General features: G+C 33.2%; 1 protein-coding gene across 1 annotated transcript in view; it reads right to left on the bottom strand.

Annotated features, from left to right (window-relative positions):
• Nucleotides 1–608: 608 nt before the first annotated feature.
• The window catches only part of Tsp74F (Tetraspanin 74F), a gene marked incomplete in the record, with an annotated part of 101,852 nt that continues 79,496 nt past the window's right edge, over nt 609–22,964 (bottom strand). The window contains 3 exon segments of the mRNA XM_081751607.1: nt 609–3,510; nt 10,456–10,587; nt 21,429–21,518. Coding sequence (XP_081607733.1) covers nt 3,463–3,510; nt 10,456–10,587; nt 21,429–21,518 — 270 coding nt within the window.

The raw sequence follows: 22,964 nt of genomic DNA, 5'->3' as shown, positions 1-22,964 counted from the left end.
CGTGAATAATGGTGGAGACCATATTATTTGTTAGTATTATGGAATCAGTGACTTCTTTGTTTTGGGATTTCATGATTGAATGGAATGGTTAAAAATATCTTATCCACAGGCCCAATATTATCAATAAATTATGAAGTAAATAAACTAACTTTTTCAAATTTTATTTTACATTTTGTATATTTTATTACACACGTTCACTAAAAATATATTATCAAATGTATCTTGTCACACATTTAATATTGAACAGTAATGTTTATAAAGTAATTTAACTTTTTTTTTTTTTTTTTTTTTTTTTTTTTTACAGAGTTGATACATTACATTCAATATTGTATATACATAACTATACCATATTATTAGTTTCTATACATGACAAAAATGAGATAATTGTTAAGTGACCGAAATAAATAAATCTGGTCCCACAAACAGAATTTTAGATGTCAATAGTGAATACCGCATTACAGTAGTTATTATTCTCTTCTGAAAACTGAAATTATGACCACTGGAAAAAATAATAATGCAACGAAGATGATAAATGCAATTGGCTTCAATATACATTTTGATTTACATACAATATTTACAAAAAAAAAAAAAAAAAAAAAAAAAAAAAAATGCATACTTTGTGTATTATCAGAGAGCTTTCTCGAAAAATAGTGTTCAATCATTTACAAACAATTGAAGACAGAAACTGCCTGAGAGCAGATATTAAGCGTAAACTGTGTTTCTCAAGTTTAAATACATATTTTGACCTCAATACTTTCTTTCAGTTTTTGCACGTTAATACAAAATCAAATGAGTTTAAACTAAAAATAGATTGTGAATGTCTCCGCTTGTGAAAGAAAGAAAATGGTATACATCGTTTTTACTTTTTTTAAAAAAAAAATTAAAAAGAAAAGATAATGTGAGATATAACACCTCTGGCATCACTGTTACAAACTATATGTGTATGTATGTGGAAGAAAAAGCCGCTCCTTGAGTTATAAGTTCATCAGAAGTTTCACAATTATAGAAATTCAACAATGAATTTTTCTATAAGAGAAATCATTCTCTTGAACAACGCAAGAGTCAAAGATACTTCTGTGAGATTTGCAATGAAAACTAAATTTGAATATTGTTTTTTTTTCTACGTTTGGTTTAACTCTACTACTGAAACCGTAATTATTTAACAATTTAAACTTCTTCACAGTGATATCAGATTTAAAATACAAACAAGTTATGATCTCAAATTTATGGCATTATACCCGTAAACTTCCATTACATCTTATGTATCAAAATTGTAGATTTAAATCAACATGGAGATACTATTACAGTTACTTTCAACATTTTAACAATGTATCTTACTAAGGAATATACGTCAATCTTTACACTTTTAGCTTTCCAGTGCAAATTATTACCGGTTCTTAATGATGTATGTGTAAATTCTACTAAAAATAACACGAGATATTAATGGATGTACTTTATGGACAAGCTGTCAATATGACATACTGGATGTATTTATATTCAACATTGATTAGTCATGCAAGTCATATGAAGTTGAGTACACTATAGTGTAACAAATTTTATTGGTTATTTCATATTTTACACGTTACTTAGTCTTCACAGAAAAAAGTAAAACCAATAATTTTTTCGTTCTCTAGTTAAAATATATATAATTTATAGTACTTAATAAAGATCGATAAATTTAGATATTCAAATATAATTTATTACTCATATTAATCTCAGTGACAGTGTGTTATGCAATATTCGTTTCATAGAAGCAAGCAAAATATTCGCTACAGTTACAAATGGTAAAATTATTATTGTTTTCCAGACTATAATTCATCTTCATATAGTATCTTACTTTTGCCCGTTTATATTACCAGATATTGGCTATATGTAAAATAGCTAACACTAGCATTTTCTTAAAGGCATGATTGTTACGTAACACTATGTCCAATGTACTGTATAACTGTTGTTCATATCTCAAACAGTATGACAACAGTTAACCTTAATTTTATTACATTGATATGTAACGTGACTACTATCAGACATAGCATCTATAACGCAATATTTTTTATAACATATAGGTATACTTCTACAAATACAACTCAGTTGCTTTTGTTAAATCCACGGACCCAATTAGGAGCAAAAAATTTAAATGAAGCATTTTTTAATATTGACCATGTATACTACAAGATTTCAACTAAAATTATCTTTTTTTCTAAATATTAATTTTCTTAACTGAAGATAATGTAAAAGCAATGGACACATGTGATTCTTGAGACGAAAGTTAATTAAATAAAATAACTTTTAGGAAAACAAAAGGAGAGATTTTGTTGTTATCAAACTTTAAGAAAAAAGCAATCTATGATACAGTAAACCTGAATAAAATTCCTTTCAAGTTTTACTTATCTTTCGTACAAAATGAATAAGAACTAGTGAATGAATATTAATATGAAGTAGTGAAAATTTTATTTAAGTCAGATTTATGAAGATAAATTCGGTATAAAATAAAGCAGTATTTTCTGTAGTCAGACTAAATCGCTTAAAGCGTAAGAGATCTTTTTTAAATTAATAATAATGACAAATTATTACCATAATGAAATACGGTATAATGACAAATGCAAGAAACTTTTAAAGACTAGTTTTAATTAAATAATCTTAGAGAAAAAACATTTCATGTAATTTCTTTTAACACTGATATATAATGGTTATCAAATCATTTTTAAAGTGATAATGAATGACAAATTATTTTAGAGATTTTCGAAAAGGGTATAAAATGCAGTATATAACACGCATAATTTTATGTATAAAATACAAATATAACAATGTTAAATAATAATATGGGATGTAAATACGGATGTCAATTGGCCTCAGAACTGGCCGAATACACTTATACTAAATTAACTACCTAATTATTTATTGTAAACGTAATTATTCTACAACAGACCGTGATATTTTGTAATAAAAATTATATAAAAATAGTATAACATAATTTATTTACACAAAACAAAGTCTACCTAATTCTTCGAAAAGTTGGAAAAAATTTAAGAATAATACAGTATAACAACATTGATGTAAGTTACTATGAACAACTATAAACTTTATTGGTGATCTTAATTATTAAAAAAAAAAAAGAGAGAGAGGGAGAGAGAGAAAATGAGAATGAAACTGTAATCTGAACATTTTTTTATCAATTCCAAGCTCAAAATTATCGAAGACAAATCAAACATAAGAATATATTCGGCTTTTTCTTCTTTTCAAGGCAGAAACTATTTTCTTCTTACTATTAACATATTCATAAAATTGAATATTTAATACCACTTTCAAAATCCATCCTATTCATTTGAAGACACACGTTAACACACACATATATAACAAGAATGTACCACCTATCACAAGGACTTGATTTCTTGTTGTCTTCTTCATCTTCCTCTGTATTATAATATTTACACTCTGGTTCATGATAACTGTTTCTACGCTACTCTACTCTATCATCTTGAAGAGCGCACATGAGAAAATCATGCCCAAGATCTGAAATTAAAAGCAGTAATAAATTCATATATTGTTAAATTCACAAGGTAACTTTTTTAAAACTATTTTTATCTTACTTATTTGAAAATTCTTGAGACGGAAACTTCGCATCTCTCAATTTGGTTTATTCAATACTGTCTAATTTATAAAAAATTCTTCTAGTTTGACTAACAATATTTTTTCTGAGGGGAACTTAGCGAAGGTTGAAATATTTGACAAATGCTGTTAACAAACAGTTCAGAAAAGGCAATTACCTGATATTGACAAATGTAAAGCCTTAAAATATGGAGTTTCAGATAAGTTGAAATATGCAGCACGAAGATGATTTTAACGGAAAGCGCAAAATTTAAATACTACCGAAGTCTATATATTGTATATCCTCCACGGTTCTTGGAGAAGTAACATTGAATAATTATGAAAATTTTCAGAGTATTTCTTTCCTACTTATAAAATGTAGGATCATTATATGCAATATTAGGAACTTTATATGTAAATCAAATTATGATCATATATAACACAATAAAACATCTCTACGTTGATAACTATGGTTTCTTTGAAAATGTAAAACTTATAGGAATTTGCAAGTCTCGAGATCATATAGCAACATGCACACGGTTTTCATCAGGTTCAGAAAGTAGTATGTAAAGTAGAGTAGAAAACTAAAATCTGGCTGACTATTACTGACTCCAGTTACTGGTTCGGCAATATATTATTGCTTAACTCGGGCACATTATCAAGGTATCATCTAAGGTTATAGCTTATAAATTCCAGAAAATGAAAGGGGCCTACTTGGATTTTTTTTTTTTTTTTTGTGCTTAATTCAAATGTTAGATTAAAAGCTAGAATGGTCGATATCAAAAAAGAGTATCCAACATATAGTGCGGGCGCCAGTCTGTGTCACGTGTGCATTATATGTGTCCCCATTTTGACTGTTGGGTGTTATTAACCACTTAAAAGAGAGTTAATTTCTTTTGGTCACGTGATCTGGTTCATGGTCGTTTAGTCGCCATATTGGATTCAAGATGGCGGATCATGATCTTCTTTAAACGCTTATAACTCGGCCATTTATGGACCGAGTTTGATTATCGTTTTTCTTTCGGAAAGAGAAAATTATCCTCTACAATTTTGTATTCTCGCACTTTTCGCGAAATCTGCGCCGTTTTCCCGAAAAAATGGAGAAAGTGTAGAATTGATGATAAAATTTTATTCTATTTTCGTAATTTTCTCGAAAATGGCTAATAATTCAACATTTTAATAAAACACAAAAAAGAAGCAGAACTTAATAAGCTTTAAAACGGTACAAAACATGCGCGATTTAGTTTAAAACTAGATCATATATTAAAGGAAAACTAATAGTATGTATGATTTTAATTGTTTTAACAAAAATAGCTTTTCCGCCGTTTTTATCTTCTAGCAATATATCTATACTGCAGGCGTTAGCCCATCTCACGTGCGAAGTTTTATGTTCCTTAAGTCTTGTTGTGGCGTTTGTTAAACACTTATACGAATATAAAAACGGAACATGATCCAGATCATAGTCGTTTCGTTACCGTATTTAAAAATTGACGCCAAATTACTAGACTTTTTGTCTAAGTATTTCTCTGTACCCAATGGTCGTAATTTACAGCCTGGTTGCTCACTTTACTCCTTTGTAAAGTAAATCTTAGTTCTAAATTATAGTTTAATTTTTTTAAAAAAGGAATAATGACGTATTTTCAGATACAAGTTTAAAGAAAAGTGAATTCAAAAAGCAAAAAATATTTTTACAACTAGAAGTATGTACTTCTAAAAATATACGTCGTAGTGGATAATACTGATACAAATTAATAACATAGTGTAAAAATTAAAATAAATATTACAAATCTTTCAGAGTAGAGATAGAAACTTAAACAATATTATTTACGAGGGTTCCTGCATTGGTCCAAAATAGTACTTTTACATTTACAAAAGTCATGGCACAATATTTCCAATTTTCTATATGGACATACAGTTTCTCTGAAGTATATCTGGCAATTACATTGCTTAGGAAAATCTTCAAGCTCCAATGGGTCATCTGTCACCTGCAAAATTAAAATACCGTTTTCCTTTATGTACGCGTAGTCCAACGGATTGAGTTTCTCAGACGGTTCTAAAGCATGAATCCGTTTATAGCATTGCAATTAGCTTCTTTTTATGTGAAGACCGATAGATCTTGAAGTAGGGGTCATCTCTTGAAAGTTTCGTAATTTTTGAATTAATTTCTACATCTTTAATTTTGACAACAAATAGATTTCTGGCAAAAATGGGAAAATCACAGCTGGTTCATGAACCAGAAAAAAAGCTGCAAACACCGCCAAATTCCGAAATTCCTCAATCATCTGATAAAGCAACAGTTATAGACCTTATGGTGGTTGCACAGAAGGTTCCAACAAAATCTTTAAACTTGAAGACATATGAAGAATTTGTAAGAAGCATTTGGAAAGCTATTTACCAAGCTTCTTAGGCAAGTGAGTACATAAACATTGTTTTTGACGTTTATAAAAAGAACATTTTAAAAGCGCTTGAAAGGTCCAAGCGATCACGGAAACAACCTGTAGAATATGGAGCCTCAAATGACAGCACACCGCTTCCTGTAGATACTGACGCTGGGCTTCATCTAGAAACAAAGAATTGTTGCAGCCATACTTTGTTGATTGGATACCCAGGGGAAAATATACCGTTACTACATCTGTTCCGATTTATCTTGGTGGTATAGTAAAACATAATCACCCAAGATGTGTTTCTATAAAGAATGGGATGGATGAAAATGAACTTAGTTTGGAATCTGATCATAAAGAAGCAGATAAGAGGATCCTAGCCCACATTTCTCACATAACATTGACTTCAAAGGTAAGCAACGTGATTATTTGTTCTACTGATACCGATGTTTCTTCTTGATGTTCTCTATCACTACCCACAGAAGTGGAAAAGTTTAGGACTGCAAGAACTTTGGATTTCCTTTGGAGTAGAAAAGTCATCGCGGTACATTCCACTTTACTCATTCGAAAGCAGAGTACCGCTTGTTGTTTTAACAGTTTTACCAGCTATTCATCCTTTAACTGGCTGCGACACTACAAGTAGCAGCTTTCAAAGCAGCAGTATCACGTGCGAAAGACCTCTTGTTAGATTTTGTCAAAGGGCCACTAAATGAGAACATGAAAAAGGAACATAAGAAGTTTTGGTTCGTGCACTTGGCTCAAGCTTAGGTACAATGGATAAATTACGTTTCCACCAGTTCCATCGAAAAAAAATCGAAACTTCCAAGGTTTGGCCCCTACTTCAAGATCTATCAGTTTTCACATAAAAAGAAGCTACTTGCAATGCCATAAATGGTTTCGTGCTTTGGAGCCGTCTGAGAAACTCAATCCATAAAGGAAGACGGTATTTTAATTTTGCAGGTGACAGATAACCCATCGGAGCCTGAAGATTTTCCTAAGCAATGTAATTGCCAGATGTACTTCAGAGAAACTGTATGTCCATATAGAAAATTGGAAATATTGTGCCATGACTTTTGTAAATGTAAAAGTACTATTTTGGACCAATGCAGGAACCCTCGTAAATAATATTGTTTAAGTTTCTATCTCTACTCTGAAAGACTTGTAATATTTATTTTAATTTTTGACACTATGTTATTAATTTGTATCAGTATTATCCACTACGACGTATATTTTTAGAGGTACACATTTCTTCCAGTTGTAAAAATATTTTTTGCTCTTTGAATCACCTTTTCTTTAAACTTGTATCTGAAAATACGTCATTATTCCTTTTTTTAAAAATTAAACTATAATTTAGAACTATGAGATATACTTTACAAAGGAGTAAAGTGAGCAACCAGGCTGTAAATTACGATCACTGAGTACGGAGAAATACTTAGACAAAAAGTCTAGTAATTTGGCGTCAATTTTTAAATATGGTAACCAAAGGACTATGATCTGGATCATGTGACCGTTTTTATATTCGTATAAGTGTTTAACAAACGCCACAACAAGACTTAATGAACAAAATTTCGCACGTGAGATGGGCTACCGCCTGCAGTACAGATATATTGCTAGAAGATAAAAACGGCGGAAAAGCTATTTTTGTTACAACAATTAAAATCATACATACTATTAGTTTTCCTTTAATAAATAGCCTAGTTTTAAACTAAATCGCGCATGTTTTGTACCGTTTTAAAGCTTATTAAGTTCTGCTTCTTTTTTGTGTCTTATTAAAATGTTGAATTTTATTAGCCATTTTCGAGAAAATTACGAAAATAGAATAAAATTTTATCATCAATTCTACACTTTCCATTTTTCGGGAAAACGGCGCAGATTTCGCAAAAAGTGCGAGAAAACAAAATTGTAGAGGATAATTTTCTCTTTCCAAAGGAAAAACAATAATCAAACTCGGTCCATAAATGGCCGAGTTATAAGTGTTTAAAGAAGGTCATGATGCGCCATCTTGAATCCAATATGGCGACTAAACGACCATGAACCAGATCACGTGACCAAAAGAAATTAACTCTCTTTTAAGTGGATAATAACACCCAGCAGTCAAAATGATGGAACATTTAATGCACACGTAACATGGGCTAGCGCCTAGACTAATATAAGTGTCCAACTTTAGAAGTGTTTCTGAATAATATTAAGTTAGGGGTAAAGATAATAATCGTAATCATTATTAAGCAAATCAGTTATTCCTCCTTCACCCTTCTATAAATTTCCTTCCAAGAAATGCCTTCTATTCTTTCTTTATTTCCCCCTTTCTCTCTTCTTACTTGTTGTTTTCTGTTGCATTTTACTTCAATTCATTGGGAAGTTATTTGTCATTTTGACCTGTTGGGCAGACAGTGCCATCATTATTATACATATATCGTGCAGAAACATGAGAAGAATATTTAGTTGTTTAAGCTGTGTACTGCAAAATAATTTTTGATATTAAACACATTATGAACAAGTTGTTTAATATGAAGAATATCAGTCCTTGTGTGTTGCAGAACCATTAATCTAATTTTAAAAAGATAATACGATTGAATATGAATTCGTAGGAGTTTGATGAATATGGATTGTGGTACATAAATTGACAGTATATCTTGTAGTTTTATATGGTTGATTTTGTAGAGTTCATAATAAATAGCCAAGCCCTTATCTGTCTCTGCAATGCTACTTAAGAGAAAAATAAAATTTAATGCATAGAATTTATAATAGAACGCAATCAACCACCTTCGTCCAATATAATTAATTTAATTCTTTCGCTTAAAATGATTAAATATATATTTTTGGGGCGTCAGATAATGTTTTCTGATGAGCTTAATCACGTAACAGTCGACGCTCTGTTGGCACTATCATAAAGATAAAACATTAATGTTAACAACAATTTGCGATTTTCAACTCAAACAAATCATTGAATATTTTGGTATGAAGTAAGGAAACAGTCGCGACTCGTACTCAGAAATATATCGATGGTAAAGGCCACTACTTTGAACATTTACTTTAACCACTATTTGGAACATTCAGTTTGACCAAAGTACACTTATTTTTCAAAATTATAGCCGTACTTTTCCATTAAGTTTAACCTCGTAGGTTAGAAAATATTTCTTTTTTTACGATAATTCAAAATGTGTATATGTTTTGTGATGCACCCGGTATAATAAAGATCATATTTATCTATAAATACATAGCAATTACGCCTCTCCTATATATACAGGTATTTCAAAACAACACCGACAACGTTTGGGAGGTGATTCCTGACACCAAGATAAGACAAAAGTATTGACCAATCTGGGTGCACAAATGCTTTCTTTCGGAGTTATAGGCTGGCAAAAACATGAAAAAAATGAGCTTTAAAGGTCCGTAACTCCAAAACTATAGGATCTTCCGTAGTCGGGTCAATATTTTACTTAGGAACTAATATGTGCTCTATCCAAAAATACATGTTTCACAATCCTAAAGTACTTACACAACAATTTTTCTACAGGTAGTTTGGTTACGGGCATATAATTTGAAGTACTCACCAACTACCTCTATAAAAATTGTTGCGGAAGTACTGCAGAATTCTGAAATGTATTTTTGGATAGAGCACATATTAGTTCCTAAGTAAAGTCCTGGCCCAACTGCGGTAGCTCTCATAGTTTTGGAGCTATGAACCTTTAAAATTCTTTTTTTTTTTTCATGTTTTCGGCAGCCTATAACTCCGAAAGGAAGCATTTGCGCACCCGGGTTGGTCTGTACGTTTTGTCTTATCCTGGTGTCAGGAATCACCTCCCAAACGTTGTCGGTGTTGTTTTGAAACATCCTGTATATGTATATATTTCGTTATCCTATACGACTGATAACATCTTCACACTGAGTAAATTCGAGGAAACTTCAAGACACAACGGTGATCACATTCCTAATATCTTCTCAAAACTGCGTATCCAATCCTGTGTTTGAGTCTTCTCTAGTGCATTAATAAGTCCGATCTTATAATCTATGTCTGTAAAATTCAGCACATATGATGATGAAAAAGAAAAAAAAAAGATATAAAATTTAATCAGAAACATCAAGCTTTGGGAAAATTACGAATAGATCATCTTAGCAGCCTGAAGTTTCTTTGGATTTACTTGCCCTGAGAATGGTTTAGAACAGGAGTAATTCCTACGCATTTGTAGGTATATATGACTTACTTTATTATACATTGATTATAAATATTATTATTTTTAAGTCTTATCCGGCTGCATATCGAGTGATTCACTAAATTCTGGATATCTGGTAAGCCCTTCCTAATGGTATAATAGCCCCGGTGAATGGCGTCGATAAAATGGGCCCAATACACTAAAAAAAGAAAAAAATGATTTTAAAAAAGAAGCCCTAACCTTCCGCTTCAAAGCCAAGAACGTTATGGTCATTATAGTCATATAACCACAATGGAGTTCTTAGATGGAAAAGAAGATTGCTTATGTTAACTTACCATCAAACAAGCAACACCAATGCCAGCTCCTCCAATAATTGCAGCATGATCTTTTATAAACTCCTCTGCCCGTTTAAAGCAACCATGTGGATACACAGTCGAGTCGCTTGGATTTTCTTCACATGGAGTTCTCTACAACAGAAGAAACCATTCGTCATTAATACAGTCATAGAGATAAAGTATGATATAAAAATTAAGAAAATATGAAAATCGAAAGGCAAAGATACTTTTTAAAAACATAAAATTTTAATAAAATTCTAAAAGATGAACTATATATGTATGCAGCACCTTACATTTAAATCACGTGTTCATTAAGCATTTGAATTATATAAGGCATACGTTTACACCATTAGTTCAAAAATGAAAGCTTGTTATATATCAAAGGATAGGATACGAATACAACAAAGGGATTGGCATGTTTAACTGTCACCCTGTGAATTCTCCCAATTGTTTGTCAATATCACACAGCTCCATCCCTTGTGAGAAATAGTGAAGTAAAATATTTAAGTTAAATATATTCGGGGTTAGAATCTTACAAGTAAATCTTACTTCGCATTGTTTTTCTTGTTCATAAGGTATGATTCAAATGTGAAAAGACATCCTGGCGAGAGGAGAGGCTCGTTTCACTATCAAATGGAAGGATAGCACGAATTGTTGGTTCCAGTAGAGCAAGAGGTACATCAGCCCTAATCTCAGCAGAGTTGAGATTCTATTCTCCATGGTTTCCAGGGGGTTCCTAAATTATGAGTTAGATTTTGCCGGTCGCCATACCGTACGATTCGGTGCCTTGCGATGTCGGGACACCTTTCAGAAGCAAAGGGGTGTGAGAGATTGCCTTAAAATGATCTAGCGCTAATTCTGAACATGCTGGTAGGCTTCCAGTTGCTAAAGAAGTTCCCACCACCAGCAAGTATAACTGGGGGGATGCACTTCAGTCCATTGTTGTTGATCTGGTTAGAAAAGAACGGGTCCCTTCTATATGAGGAGGAGAAATGCGCTTAACTTTGAAGATAATGCACGGTTATCGGGTTCAACGAAATTACATATTCAGTTTAGTCAGATAACTCGTATAGAATATGAAAAAATATTAAAGATTCCTTAATATGAAAATTTAAAACACGCCATTTAATATTATATAGTAAAATTCTTGTTTCCATTGCCCTATGTGATATGGTTTCAAACATAAAATTTTCTATGTCGCCTCTCTTTAGTCATAATATAATACTTATATTGGTCAGAGTGGAAAGTGTGTGCTTTCCACTTGGGAAATAACTTTTAGCAAAGAAAGATAACTATGTACAAATCATGAGTAAAAATTAGGTCCTTTAACTCAAGTTATAACGCAGAACTTTTGTTACCGATGGTAAGGAAAAGTAATCACAGTTGCTTAAAGTATCACTACTTTTAAGCCTATTATTTAAATTATTAGGGTTAACGTTCGAAAAATTAAGCCGTATTATTTCAATTATTAGGGTTAATGTTCAAAAAATTCCTATTTCCTATTAAAATGGAACTTTATTCGGTTCTCGATCATTTTTCTTAAAAGAGACGTATTACATGCTTACAAATTAGTATCTTTTTTTTAAAATGATCTGTTTCGTTCAAAGTAGTTACTGGAAACAGCATTTACTTTTAAAAATCAAACTGTACTGCTCAGGGTAACACACTTAACAATAATTACGTAACTGTAGGCCATTACTAATTACTTCGAATAACGATTCTCTCTATTATGAGGTGTTTCGTATTGTAATTAAATGTTATTTAAACATATGATACTCACTTTAATTACTTTCAGTTGTGATCTGAATATTTCTACAAAACTTATAAATAATAGTACATTTTTCTATTTCTCTTATGAATTCAAAGAGTTCTTGAGCTCTTGATTCGTAAATTAATGTCTTTATTGCGTGACAAAGCTTCTTTCTTACCACATGTGCTATCTACTAGCCTTGTCATTTATTGCAGAGCTAATTGATAGTCATCTAGATTCCATTGTTCATTAAAAATGCATATCTTGCCTAATATGTACAATATCCAGCCTTATTTCCACTTTCATACAAAATCCACTAAGTTAAAACTTAAAGATGGATACAATTTTAAAAAATAATTTATTACTTATGAACGTTCGACATCATAACAGCCAGAGCGTATACCATATAGGCTCTTAATGCCTTCAAAAAATTATATTTTCTAAGCGACGTTACTTTCCTCGGTGCACGTTTACTTTATGGGAGTAGGATCATTGGTAAAAGTGGTCAGACGCTTGCGACAAAGCGTTTTCTTAATGAGTTTGAGTTGTTAACGTTGTATGGAAAGTGTTGTAGTCTTAACTGATTGACAGTCACAGTGGTCTGATTATTTCGTGGAAAAGTTGAATGACATTAGAATGACACTTGATGCTTGGTGTGGCCAAGCAGGACCATGGTCCATGGCTTGAGAATGGCCCCTGGGTTTCCAGGGACCTCCTATACTCTTGAATCTTTTATTTCATTCGTATTATTTAGAATAATACTCGTTGCTAAAAATATGCCCCCTCAAAAACTCGTTGTTCTCTGACTTTCCAGATTTGATCCTAGATAGAGTATAAAAATTTGTTGTTAAAACTTGATCCCTGTAGCACCTGTAAAGAATGATGCCTCAGGAGTCCTCTGGGGACCCTCCATTGGTTTTAGTATCCCTCCAATTGTTTTAGGACCCTGTACCTGTAATTTTTATTTCATTCGTATTATTTACAATAATACTCATTGTTAAAGTAGTTTCAGGACTCCTCCAATGGATTTAGAACCCTGCCCCTGTAATTTTTATGTCATTCGTATTATTTATTTTAAATGGGATCATTTGCTTTTGCAAATTCAGAACACTATGTGTGAACGTTTAAAAAACTACTTGTTAAAGTGGTTCCAGGACCCCTCCAATGGTTTAGGACCCTGCCCCTGTAGAAAATAATTGTAGGACCCCTCCAATGGTTTTAGGACTCCTTTAATGGTTTTAGGACCCTCCTGGGTCCTCAAGTGTATAAAATGACCCCCTGACTTCCAAGGACCCCCTATGTGAAAGGCGTGCACACTAACAGGATATGGAAGGAAGACCCCAACAGGAATCGAATCCGGTACTTCCACGCCACAGGCGTGCACAATAAGCCACGGAGGAGGTAGAACAAAGGTTAAGGAAGGAAGAATGGAATAGGGTTGAAATATTTATTCATTCATTTATTTCATTGGATTATTTGCTTTTGTAAATTCAGAACACTATGTGTGAGCGTACTAAAAAGCTCGTTGTTAAGAAGTTGTAGCAAGATGCGGAGCAGTTTTCAGATAGGTCCTTCTTGGCTGAAGTCTGGAGACTAACTGAACTTTTCGTGGGCTTTTGAAACCCGGATGGATGGACTGAAGTGAAAGTTGGTGGAGTAGGGTATTGACCTTACTGCTACGTGACATCACAGAATGCTACCGAAGCATTAGCAAAGAAGTGTGCCGCCACGGTGGGTAGACATAATAGAATACCGACAACGTAATAGAAAAGAAGTTTGGCGCCACGGTGGGTAGGCATGAGAGAATACCGGCGAGAAATAAAAAGAAGTTTAACACCACAGAATACCGACAACGTAATAGAAAAGAACTTTGGCACCACATTTGGTAGACATCAGATAATATCGGCGAAGAATAAAATTAAGTTTAACATTACAGAATACCAACAAAGCAATAGCAAAGAAGTTTGGCGCTGCGATGAGTAGACACTAGAGAATAGTGGCGGGGAATAAAAAAACAAGTTTAACGTCACAGAATACCAATGGAGAATAGAAAAGAAATTTGACCTCATGTTGGGTAGATATTAGAGAATACTAAGTTGGAATAGAAAATGTGCTTTATATTGTAAATAACTTATTTGTACTTGAACAACATTAATGTTGGAATAAAATAACATAGATTTCCTTTTTGAAAATATGTAAACCATTTATTTGCAAATGGATGACATCCGAATGATCAGGCGAATGAAATGTTGTTGAAAGATATGATATGATATGATATGATTACCTCAATTACATTAATGAAGGAATGTTCTTGTAATAGATTAACATGAATTTCTTTTTGAGAAGATGTGAATGACCAGAATATGATCCTTTGTTGTTGTTTTAAGAGAATAAGTGAATGCTCTTGATCACGTGAATAACATGATGACATATGATTTTCATTATACCCTATAGTTATGAAAATTGTATAGAGAATTGGGAAAGTGAAAGTTGTTCGTTTTTGAAAAAATATTTTAAATGTAGTAATAGGGAACCGTTTGAAAAATGTGTTTTTAAAGTATCACGTGCTATGACGTCGTTGGTAAAATTTTCTTTATATGGGATGTGAAGAGAAGATGAACATAGAATCGTCATGGAGTCTTTCAGTCAAACACAATGTGAGATAGCGTTTTGCGCTGAATCGACTAGGATTCTCCGTTTGACTTTGTTAAATCTCACAAAGAAAAAGTTTAAGGTTTCACGGGATTCTCCAGAACTTTTTATAGAAGGAGAAGATACGTTTTTTACCAGCCTCACCAGATGTTATTATAGATACTGAAACCATAGATTTAAGAAAAGAACCAGTATTGATCCCGACATCACCTGTCGGATCAAGAAAATCCTCACCACTACCACGGCCATCTTCAGCAGTTGCAGCAGTAGAAGCAGGAGCATTACAACAAAGTTTTCAAGTTCCAGCGATAAAGTGGACCCTAGTTGAAGAAGAAAGATCACCTTCCCCCGATTTATTTAATGAAGAAGAGGAAGAAGAAATTTGTAATTTATTCAAAGAGCTAGATGATTGCAAACCGAACACGCCGCCAGTAAGTGTTTCACATTTGGATTTTTCAACTTCACCCCAAAAGTTTCCATTGGATGCGTCTGTGCAGTCCAAAGGAAAAAAGTGCAAGTGCAAGTGTGTGACTTTGTAGATGAAAAGTGCGTTAAAGACAGTGTTTTAAACTGGAAAGCAGAGCGTTTTACTTTGCCATGGGTGCAGCTTAAATTATTTTAATCAATTCGGGCACAGGTGCCTTTTCGTGAACACATTAACACTCGAGGCCTAGTGCATTATGACAAATAAAAATGTAAGAAATGAAGTGTATGATGTCTACAGTATATGAAATCACATTTTAAGAGTGAAATAAATGAACACTTGTATGATGAACAATATGATGAGTTATTAAGAAATCCTGAATATATTAAAGATTTAGTAAATTTATTGCTGGAGAAAGACCGAAGTCAAAGTTGTAATGTGTAATTTTTCTGTATATAGTATCATGATTTACATGTTTTGTTTCCTTTTTTCTCTTTATATGTATATATATTATGCTGATTATTATTTTCTATACCTGTATATATATTATCTTGATTATTATTATTTTATGTTTTGTGTACTTGTTTTCTTTGTTATATGCAAATACATATACATAGAAATTTTATTTCTGATTTTTATTTAATAATAAAAAACTTTTCCTGAATAAAAGGTAATATTGGTATTTTATAAGGTGAAACTGATCATATATAACTTTATTTTTCATACTCTTGAACTTCACGATTTTTCCTTTGATACAAGTTTGATATTTGTTGAGTATTTTTACTACAACTACTTTGAATTATTTAAAAGTTCGATGGGTCTTGAAAATTTTTACTACTAGTACTAGTACTACAATGAATTATTTCAGTTTACATTTTCCACAACTATTCGATAATTACTTTATTTTTATAATTGAAAACGAATTTTGGAAGTTTGCACTATAAGTGTTCTGATGAGATTCCAAAAAGAATCGTACGAACTATAGTTAACTATGAGTTTCCAAAGGAAATTTAGTTTCTTCACATTTAATTTTGACAACGAAGTTTTTGCAGAACTGAATGAATAAAATTAAAAAATAAGATGAGCTTCTGCAAAAATTATTTGACGGATCACACTCTACGAGTGTTCTGATAAAGAAACCAATGTAGAAAGTAATTTGTCACATACACACACACAAGTTAAAGTTTTGTTGCAAGAAGTAATTCTTCTTTATAGATTTTTTAAAGTACTATATTGTATATTGTATTTATACATAAGAAAATTTTTGTCATATAAGGAAATAATAAAAACAAGTAATATATAAAGAAATAAAAAAATATTTACAAATTTCAATATCATATTCCTAGAGTTTGGATTTTTATGTAATATCAACTCCCTAAATATATATACACTCATGTCCAAAATTATTGTCGCATATCTATAACTGTCTTCTTGTAAGAATATAATTTCATACTGATTTTGCAGAGTACTTTTAATAGTGATACTATGTGTATAATCAGGAAATGTATATTTGATGTAAATTTCATAGGAAAAGAATTATAAAAACGAAAATCATAATGAGTAAAATAAAATGTAACTAAATGGACAAGAAAATTTTACTTTCCTTTTATTGTTTTTATTTACTGCTCTTTTGACATGAAATTTACCACATACTTGTCTTTGCCGATTATAGACATACTATTATAAGAAACATCGTTCGAATTCGTTATCAAATTATATTACTAGCACAGCATATCTATAGTCATGGACATGAGTGTACATACATATATAACAAAAATCGCTTAAAAATGTAAGAAATATGTAATATTATATAAGAATATGTAATATTACATATGTTAAATATTTATGAAAACGTAATATTAACACGCGTATGCAATATTTAAACGAAAGCTGAAAATAAAAAGGAAAATCTACTACATTTTATCCTGCTTAATACAAGTCCCCCAATGAAGTGAAATGCTTGAACAGCTGAGACAGCCATGCGTCACTGACGTGACTGATTGCAGGATAATAAAACTCAGACGCGAATGAAGGAAGATGTGAATCGGCTAGAGAGAAACAGGAAAGCCCCGAGAAAAGCAATACATACGACATTTGTACGTCAGAAATCTCATGTGGTGTGGTGTAGTCCCGTTTCAAATCTAGAATCTTTTACACTAAATGCGCATCCGTCACCACGGCCCAATCTTGAAATGAATTATACACAATATACAAATTTAAATACTAAAAGCAACTTAAGACGAAATGTGTTGTTTTATATATATATATATATATATATATATATATATATATATTTAATGAGGGAAAAACAGTTTTAAACAATATCAGCTGAACTAAGATTGAAGAATATTTCCACTAATGAACATTTTTAATTTGAAATGAAGTACTTACAAAAGGTGTGTCTGCAGTTCAACTGTGTGAAGTTGCACAATAGGTTAAAGGTACATTTCCAAATGATCAGAAGTAAATTTTGTCGGCGATCGGATAAAATATTCTTCTATGCAGAGAATGATCTCTCCACATCACATGAGATAACAGGAGCGTATTTCAACAGGGGGATGTAATTGGGGGAAATATCTTCAGGGGGGTTCTTGTTTCACCACTGAGAATCTCACACACTACCAATAGGCTGTCGTAACCCGGGTTTCTTTCCAGCACTGCATTTAGTTTCTTTCGAACTTTTTCTCCTACATCTCCACACACACCTTGCAGCAGTCTCTTTGCATCCTCTATGATTTCCATGGATTCCGGAAGAGGCCGCCCAACAGTCTATAGCTTTTTAATGCTTGTAGGTTGCCAATCAAAATTGCCGTCCATGTATGCGATATCACACGCTACTTTTGAGTCATTAAACAGTTTCTGAGCTATGTCAACTGACACAGCAGACTCCGATGAAAATGAATGAATAACAGACTTAATTTTTTGAAAATGTTCATTGTAGAAATGTACTGCCTGTATCCAAGTGTCCCATCGCGTTAGCACAGGCTCCGGAGGAAATGTGTCGCGTTTGGCAGTTGATTTCTGTAAACTTTAACATGTTGTGGCGCCTTAACAAAATTTTTTTTCGTAGAAGAAACTAGTTGATTTACTTCGCAAAAGTTCTCTTACCTCTTCAGCAACACGCTGAAGAGCATGGGTCATACAGGTGAAATGAATTAAGTGAGGGTAAAAAACTGTAAGTGCTCTAACCGCTTTTAACATGTACGCTGCACTGTCTGTATAGAGAACAATCACTTTTTCTTCCTGAACTCTCCCAGGCCACAACCTTTTAAGACCATCGTTTACAAAGCGAGCAACCGTGGAATGATTCGTGCGTTCCAGCAATTAACTCGGAATAAGATAGGATTTAGATGGAGCATCTTCACTTCCAATCACTAAATTTGCTACATAACGTACCAAAACGTCTGTTGTTTCGTCCACAGAAATCCAAATATATGAACTACCTATTTCTGCCCTAATGGTATCTATAGCTTCCCTATAACAAACTTCGAGATAACACTTTCGAAGAGTGGATTCGTCAGGAATTCGACACCCGCAGTACTTCTCCAGAAAAGCATGCTATTTTGGCGATTAATATATAAAATAATTATGGATTAAAACAACGTTAGATTACAGACAATTTAGAGATTAATCATAGGTGCCGCCATACTATGCAATATCAGAATAATCATATATATATATATATATATATATATATATATATATATATATATATATATATATATATATATATATATATATATACTATGTGATCAAAAGTATCCGGACATCTGGCTGAAAATGACTTACAAGTTCGTGGCGAGCTCCATCGGTACTGTTGGAATTCAATATGGTGTTGGTATAACCTTAGCTTTGATGACAACTTCCACTCTCGCAGGCATACTTTCAATCAGGTGCTGGAAGGTTTCTTGGGGAATGGCAGCCCATTCTTCACGGAGTGCTGGACTGAGGAGAGGTATCGATGTAGGTCAGTAAGGCCTGGCACGAAGTCGGCGTTCCAAAACATCCCAAAGGTGTTGTATAGGATTAAAGTCAGGACTCTGTGCAGGCCAGTCCATTACAGGAATGTTATTGTCGTGTAACCACTCCGCCACAGGCCGTGCAGTATGAACAGGTGCTCGATTGTGTAGAAAGATGCAATCGCCATCCCCGAATTGCTCTTCAACAGTGGGAAGCAAGAAGGTGCTTAAAACATGAATGTAAGCCTGCGCTGTGAGAGTGCCACGCAAAACAACGAGTTCAAGCCCCCTCCAAGAAAAACACGACCATACCATACCACACCACCTCCGAATTTTACTGTTGGCGCTACACACGCTGACAGATGACATTCGCCGGGCATTCGCCATACCCACACCCTGCCATCAGATCGCCACATTCTGTACCGTGATTCGTCACTCCACACAACGTTTTTCCACTGTTCAATCGTCCAATGTTTACGCTCCTTACACCAAGGAGGCGTCGTTTGGCATTTAACTGCGTGATGTGTGACTTATGAGCAGCCGCTCGACCATGAAATCCAAGTTTTTTCACCTCACGCCTAACTTTCATAGTACTTGGAGTGGATCCTGATGCAGTTTGGAATTCCTGAGTGATGGTCTGGGTAGATATCTGTCTATTACACTTTACGACCCTCTTCAACTAACGGCGGTCTCTGTCAGTCAACAGACGAGGTCGGCCTGTACGCTTTTGTGCTGTACGTGTCCCTTCACGTTTACACTTCACTATCACATTAGACACAGTGGACCTAGGCATGTTTAGAAGTGTGGAAATCTCGCGTACATACTTCTGACACAAGTAACGCCGAATCACCTGACCACGTTCAAAGTCCCTGAGTTTCGCGGAGCGCCCCATTCCTCTTTCTCACGATGTCTAATGACTAATGAGGTTGCTGATAATGAGTACCTGGCAGCACAATGCACGTAATATGAAAAAAGATATGTTTTGGGGGGTGTTCGGATACTTTTGACCACATATTATATATATATATAAATTTAATCATAAAACAATTTTATATTTGTAGCGCGCTAGGAAGTAAGGTGCACAAGGTATATGAGAAAGAAGAAGAAATTCCTAACATAAGACATAAAATGTAATCGTCTTAAGTTACTCGTGGCAGATCATGGATATAAATACACCTAAACCTTGGAACATAATACATAACTGGACAAGACATCAAGTTATCCTGTTTTACCGACTACTCTTTAATACAGCACTAACACCCCACAAATTATGCCAAATAAATAAAATTGAAACCAATCTATGTTGGTGCAAAAAAGATATTGGATCTATTGTCCACATAATTTTTGATTGTGAAAGGAAGAAAAAGGAAGGAAATTTATAATGGATACAATCTCTAGGAATCTTGGATATGGACCTTACTGTTTACAAAATCTTCTGGCATCAAATAATTGGAAAATCATTCATGCCATTATAGAATTTCTACAATTAAATGAAATTCAAATATATATATATATATATATATATAAACACGGACTAAATCTGATGAAGAATTTAGCGAAAACTCATAATTAGAAGATTATAATTGAAATTTAACAAAATATGAAAAATTATTAAATTATTTCAGACCAGTCCGTATAATCAAATGTAAAGAATAAAAAAAAAATTTATATATTCAAGTCAGATAAAATTTTAAAAATTAATTCTATGTATATCAACAGAGACCAACAAACTCAGAGAAGACCTTCCAATAATTTAGTTTCAAGGATTATACGGAACCTCACTGACAAGAATTTTTTTTCAAATCTTGGACTATTAAGACAGAATATACAACTCATATCAAGTAAACCAAGTACCTAGGTAAAGTGTAATAGGGAATACAGATTTAAGCTGCCTAAGCTAATACCTAAACCCAATTTCTGGGTTAAAGAAAAAAAATAAGTTACTCGTCGCAATATTCTATCTAATACTTTCGAAAAAAAAGCTATAAGCCTTGTGTGTGACTCTTGCATATGTCTAACATTATTTTAAATACAACGAAGTTTAAAAAGACAAGTTACGTCTTTTCACTAAGGAACTAAAGGAACGTAAGATATCCATTAGTGTTTCTGCAGAAAATTAGACAAACGTATACAACAGAATGAAGTACATAAAGGCTATAGATATTGATGAACCTCAATCTCGACTTACCCTTCCAGAATGAACAATGCAGCAACTACGAGGTACGGTTCCACGTCTAGCACGCCAATCTGTCCAAGAGGTCACTCCGCAACATTCAAGCTAGAAAATATATAAAAATATATAGTTATTCATAGTTACCATCTTCCTATAATAGTGCAGAAACAAATATTCAATTAGAAAAATAATTTTTTTTAATGAAGCTATGCTTGAGTTTATACCTATTTCTTTTATTCCACTTGAACAATGGTTAATCGACATCGAATATAATTTACAAAGTGTTGAAATCGTTTGCGCAGATGTATCTATTCAGGCACTTCCATAATTGTCAACAATGATTATTGTTGGGGTTTCTCGAAGAGCACTGAGGTTTGTACAGCATACCATGGATGTTTAGTCAACTACAAAGGTGATCATGGTGACTTAGGGAGAGCCTGAAAGTTACAAAACCATTTGTAAAGTAGTTCGTATCACCCGTGAATGGGTACGAGAATATTATCCTGCTTGGATAAATATGCACACCAGAAAACATGGCTAATGTTATTTAGTGATGCGGAATGAGGTGTATGTAAGACATACTACAAAGGAAGACTTCAGTTTTACGATTCGTAATTCAATCACTCCACACCATTACAGGTTCGCCTCCTATCTGCATATTTCATTGATTAAATGGTTAGCTCATGTAGTCTCTTACAAACATCGGACAAAGTGAAACAATAATCAATGGTCAATCTTCTGCCAAGAAAAATGCATCACTTGATTGGAAATCGGGTAATGGTAATTGGCAATAATAGTATCTTTCATGGTCGTGATTAGTAAGATTGAACTCCATAGAGTCAGCGGCGGAACGCGGGGAGAGAGGGGCGACCGCTCCCTAGCAAAGGCCACTCTAACTAGTAAGCTCAGTCGATTTTGAGATACATAGACTCACTATTCTCATATACAAGGCTCGAAAATCCCTGGTCCCAGGTCGCCATGTCAACTGAATGTACGAGTATGGCGCTTAGATAATTTAAGCCAAAACATATGGATTATTAAATTGAATTTATACTATTGTGCTGCCTGGCTTTCGGAAATGATACCTAAATCAGAAGAAAATATTTCGAGCACCTTCGATATATACGGAAGAGTTTGATGGCAAGCCTTGCTACTCGATTAATTATACTATCTATCTCCAAGATATTCCTTTTCAGTTTTTCGTTGATAAGAAATCCAACACCACCAGTTTTGTCACATTCTGATCCTCTGTAATAAGTTAAGTAAACGTACATCATCTAGGTTAGTTCGCCTCCTTTTCTTCTTATTTTGCTTATTCCGATAGATGCCCCAGTTGATCTTACATAGCTCTCTTGTTTCTGATGACAGAAATTTCGCTTTATATGAAGCAATGGTCAGTTTTAAAGAGCAACGTAGTCTGTAACTCTAAATATTCTTAGACCTCTCTTTCTACATGTGATTCTGAACGTTGCTTTCTCTGGTCACAATTTCATTTCCGGAAAATGAGAACCTTGGCTTATCTTGTCATGATTGGTGAAAGAAGTTTGTAAC

The sequence above is a fragment of the Thermobia domestica genome, chromosome 3 (assembly GCF_964235325.1).
Source record: "Thermobia domestica chromosome 3, izTheDome1.hap1.1, whole genome shotgun sequence".
NCBI lineage: Eukaryota > Metazoa > Arthropoda > Insecta > Zygentoma > Lepismatidae > Thermobia > Thermobia domestica.
Note: the sequence above shows the minus strand (reverse complement) of the source record. Positions and strands in the feature narration are given on the sequence as shown.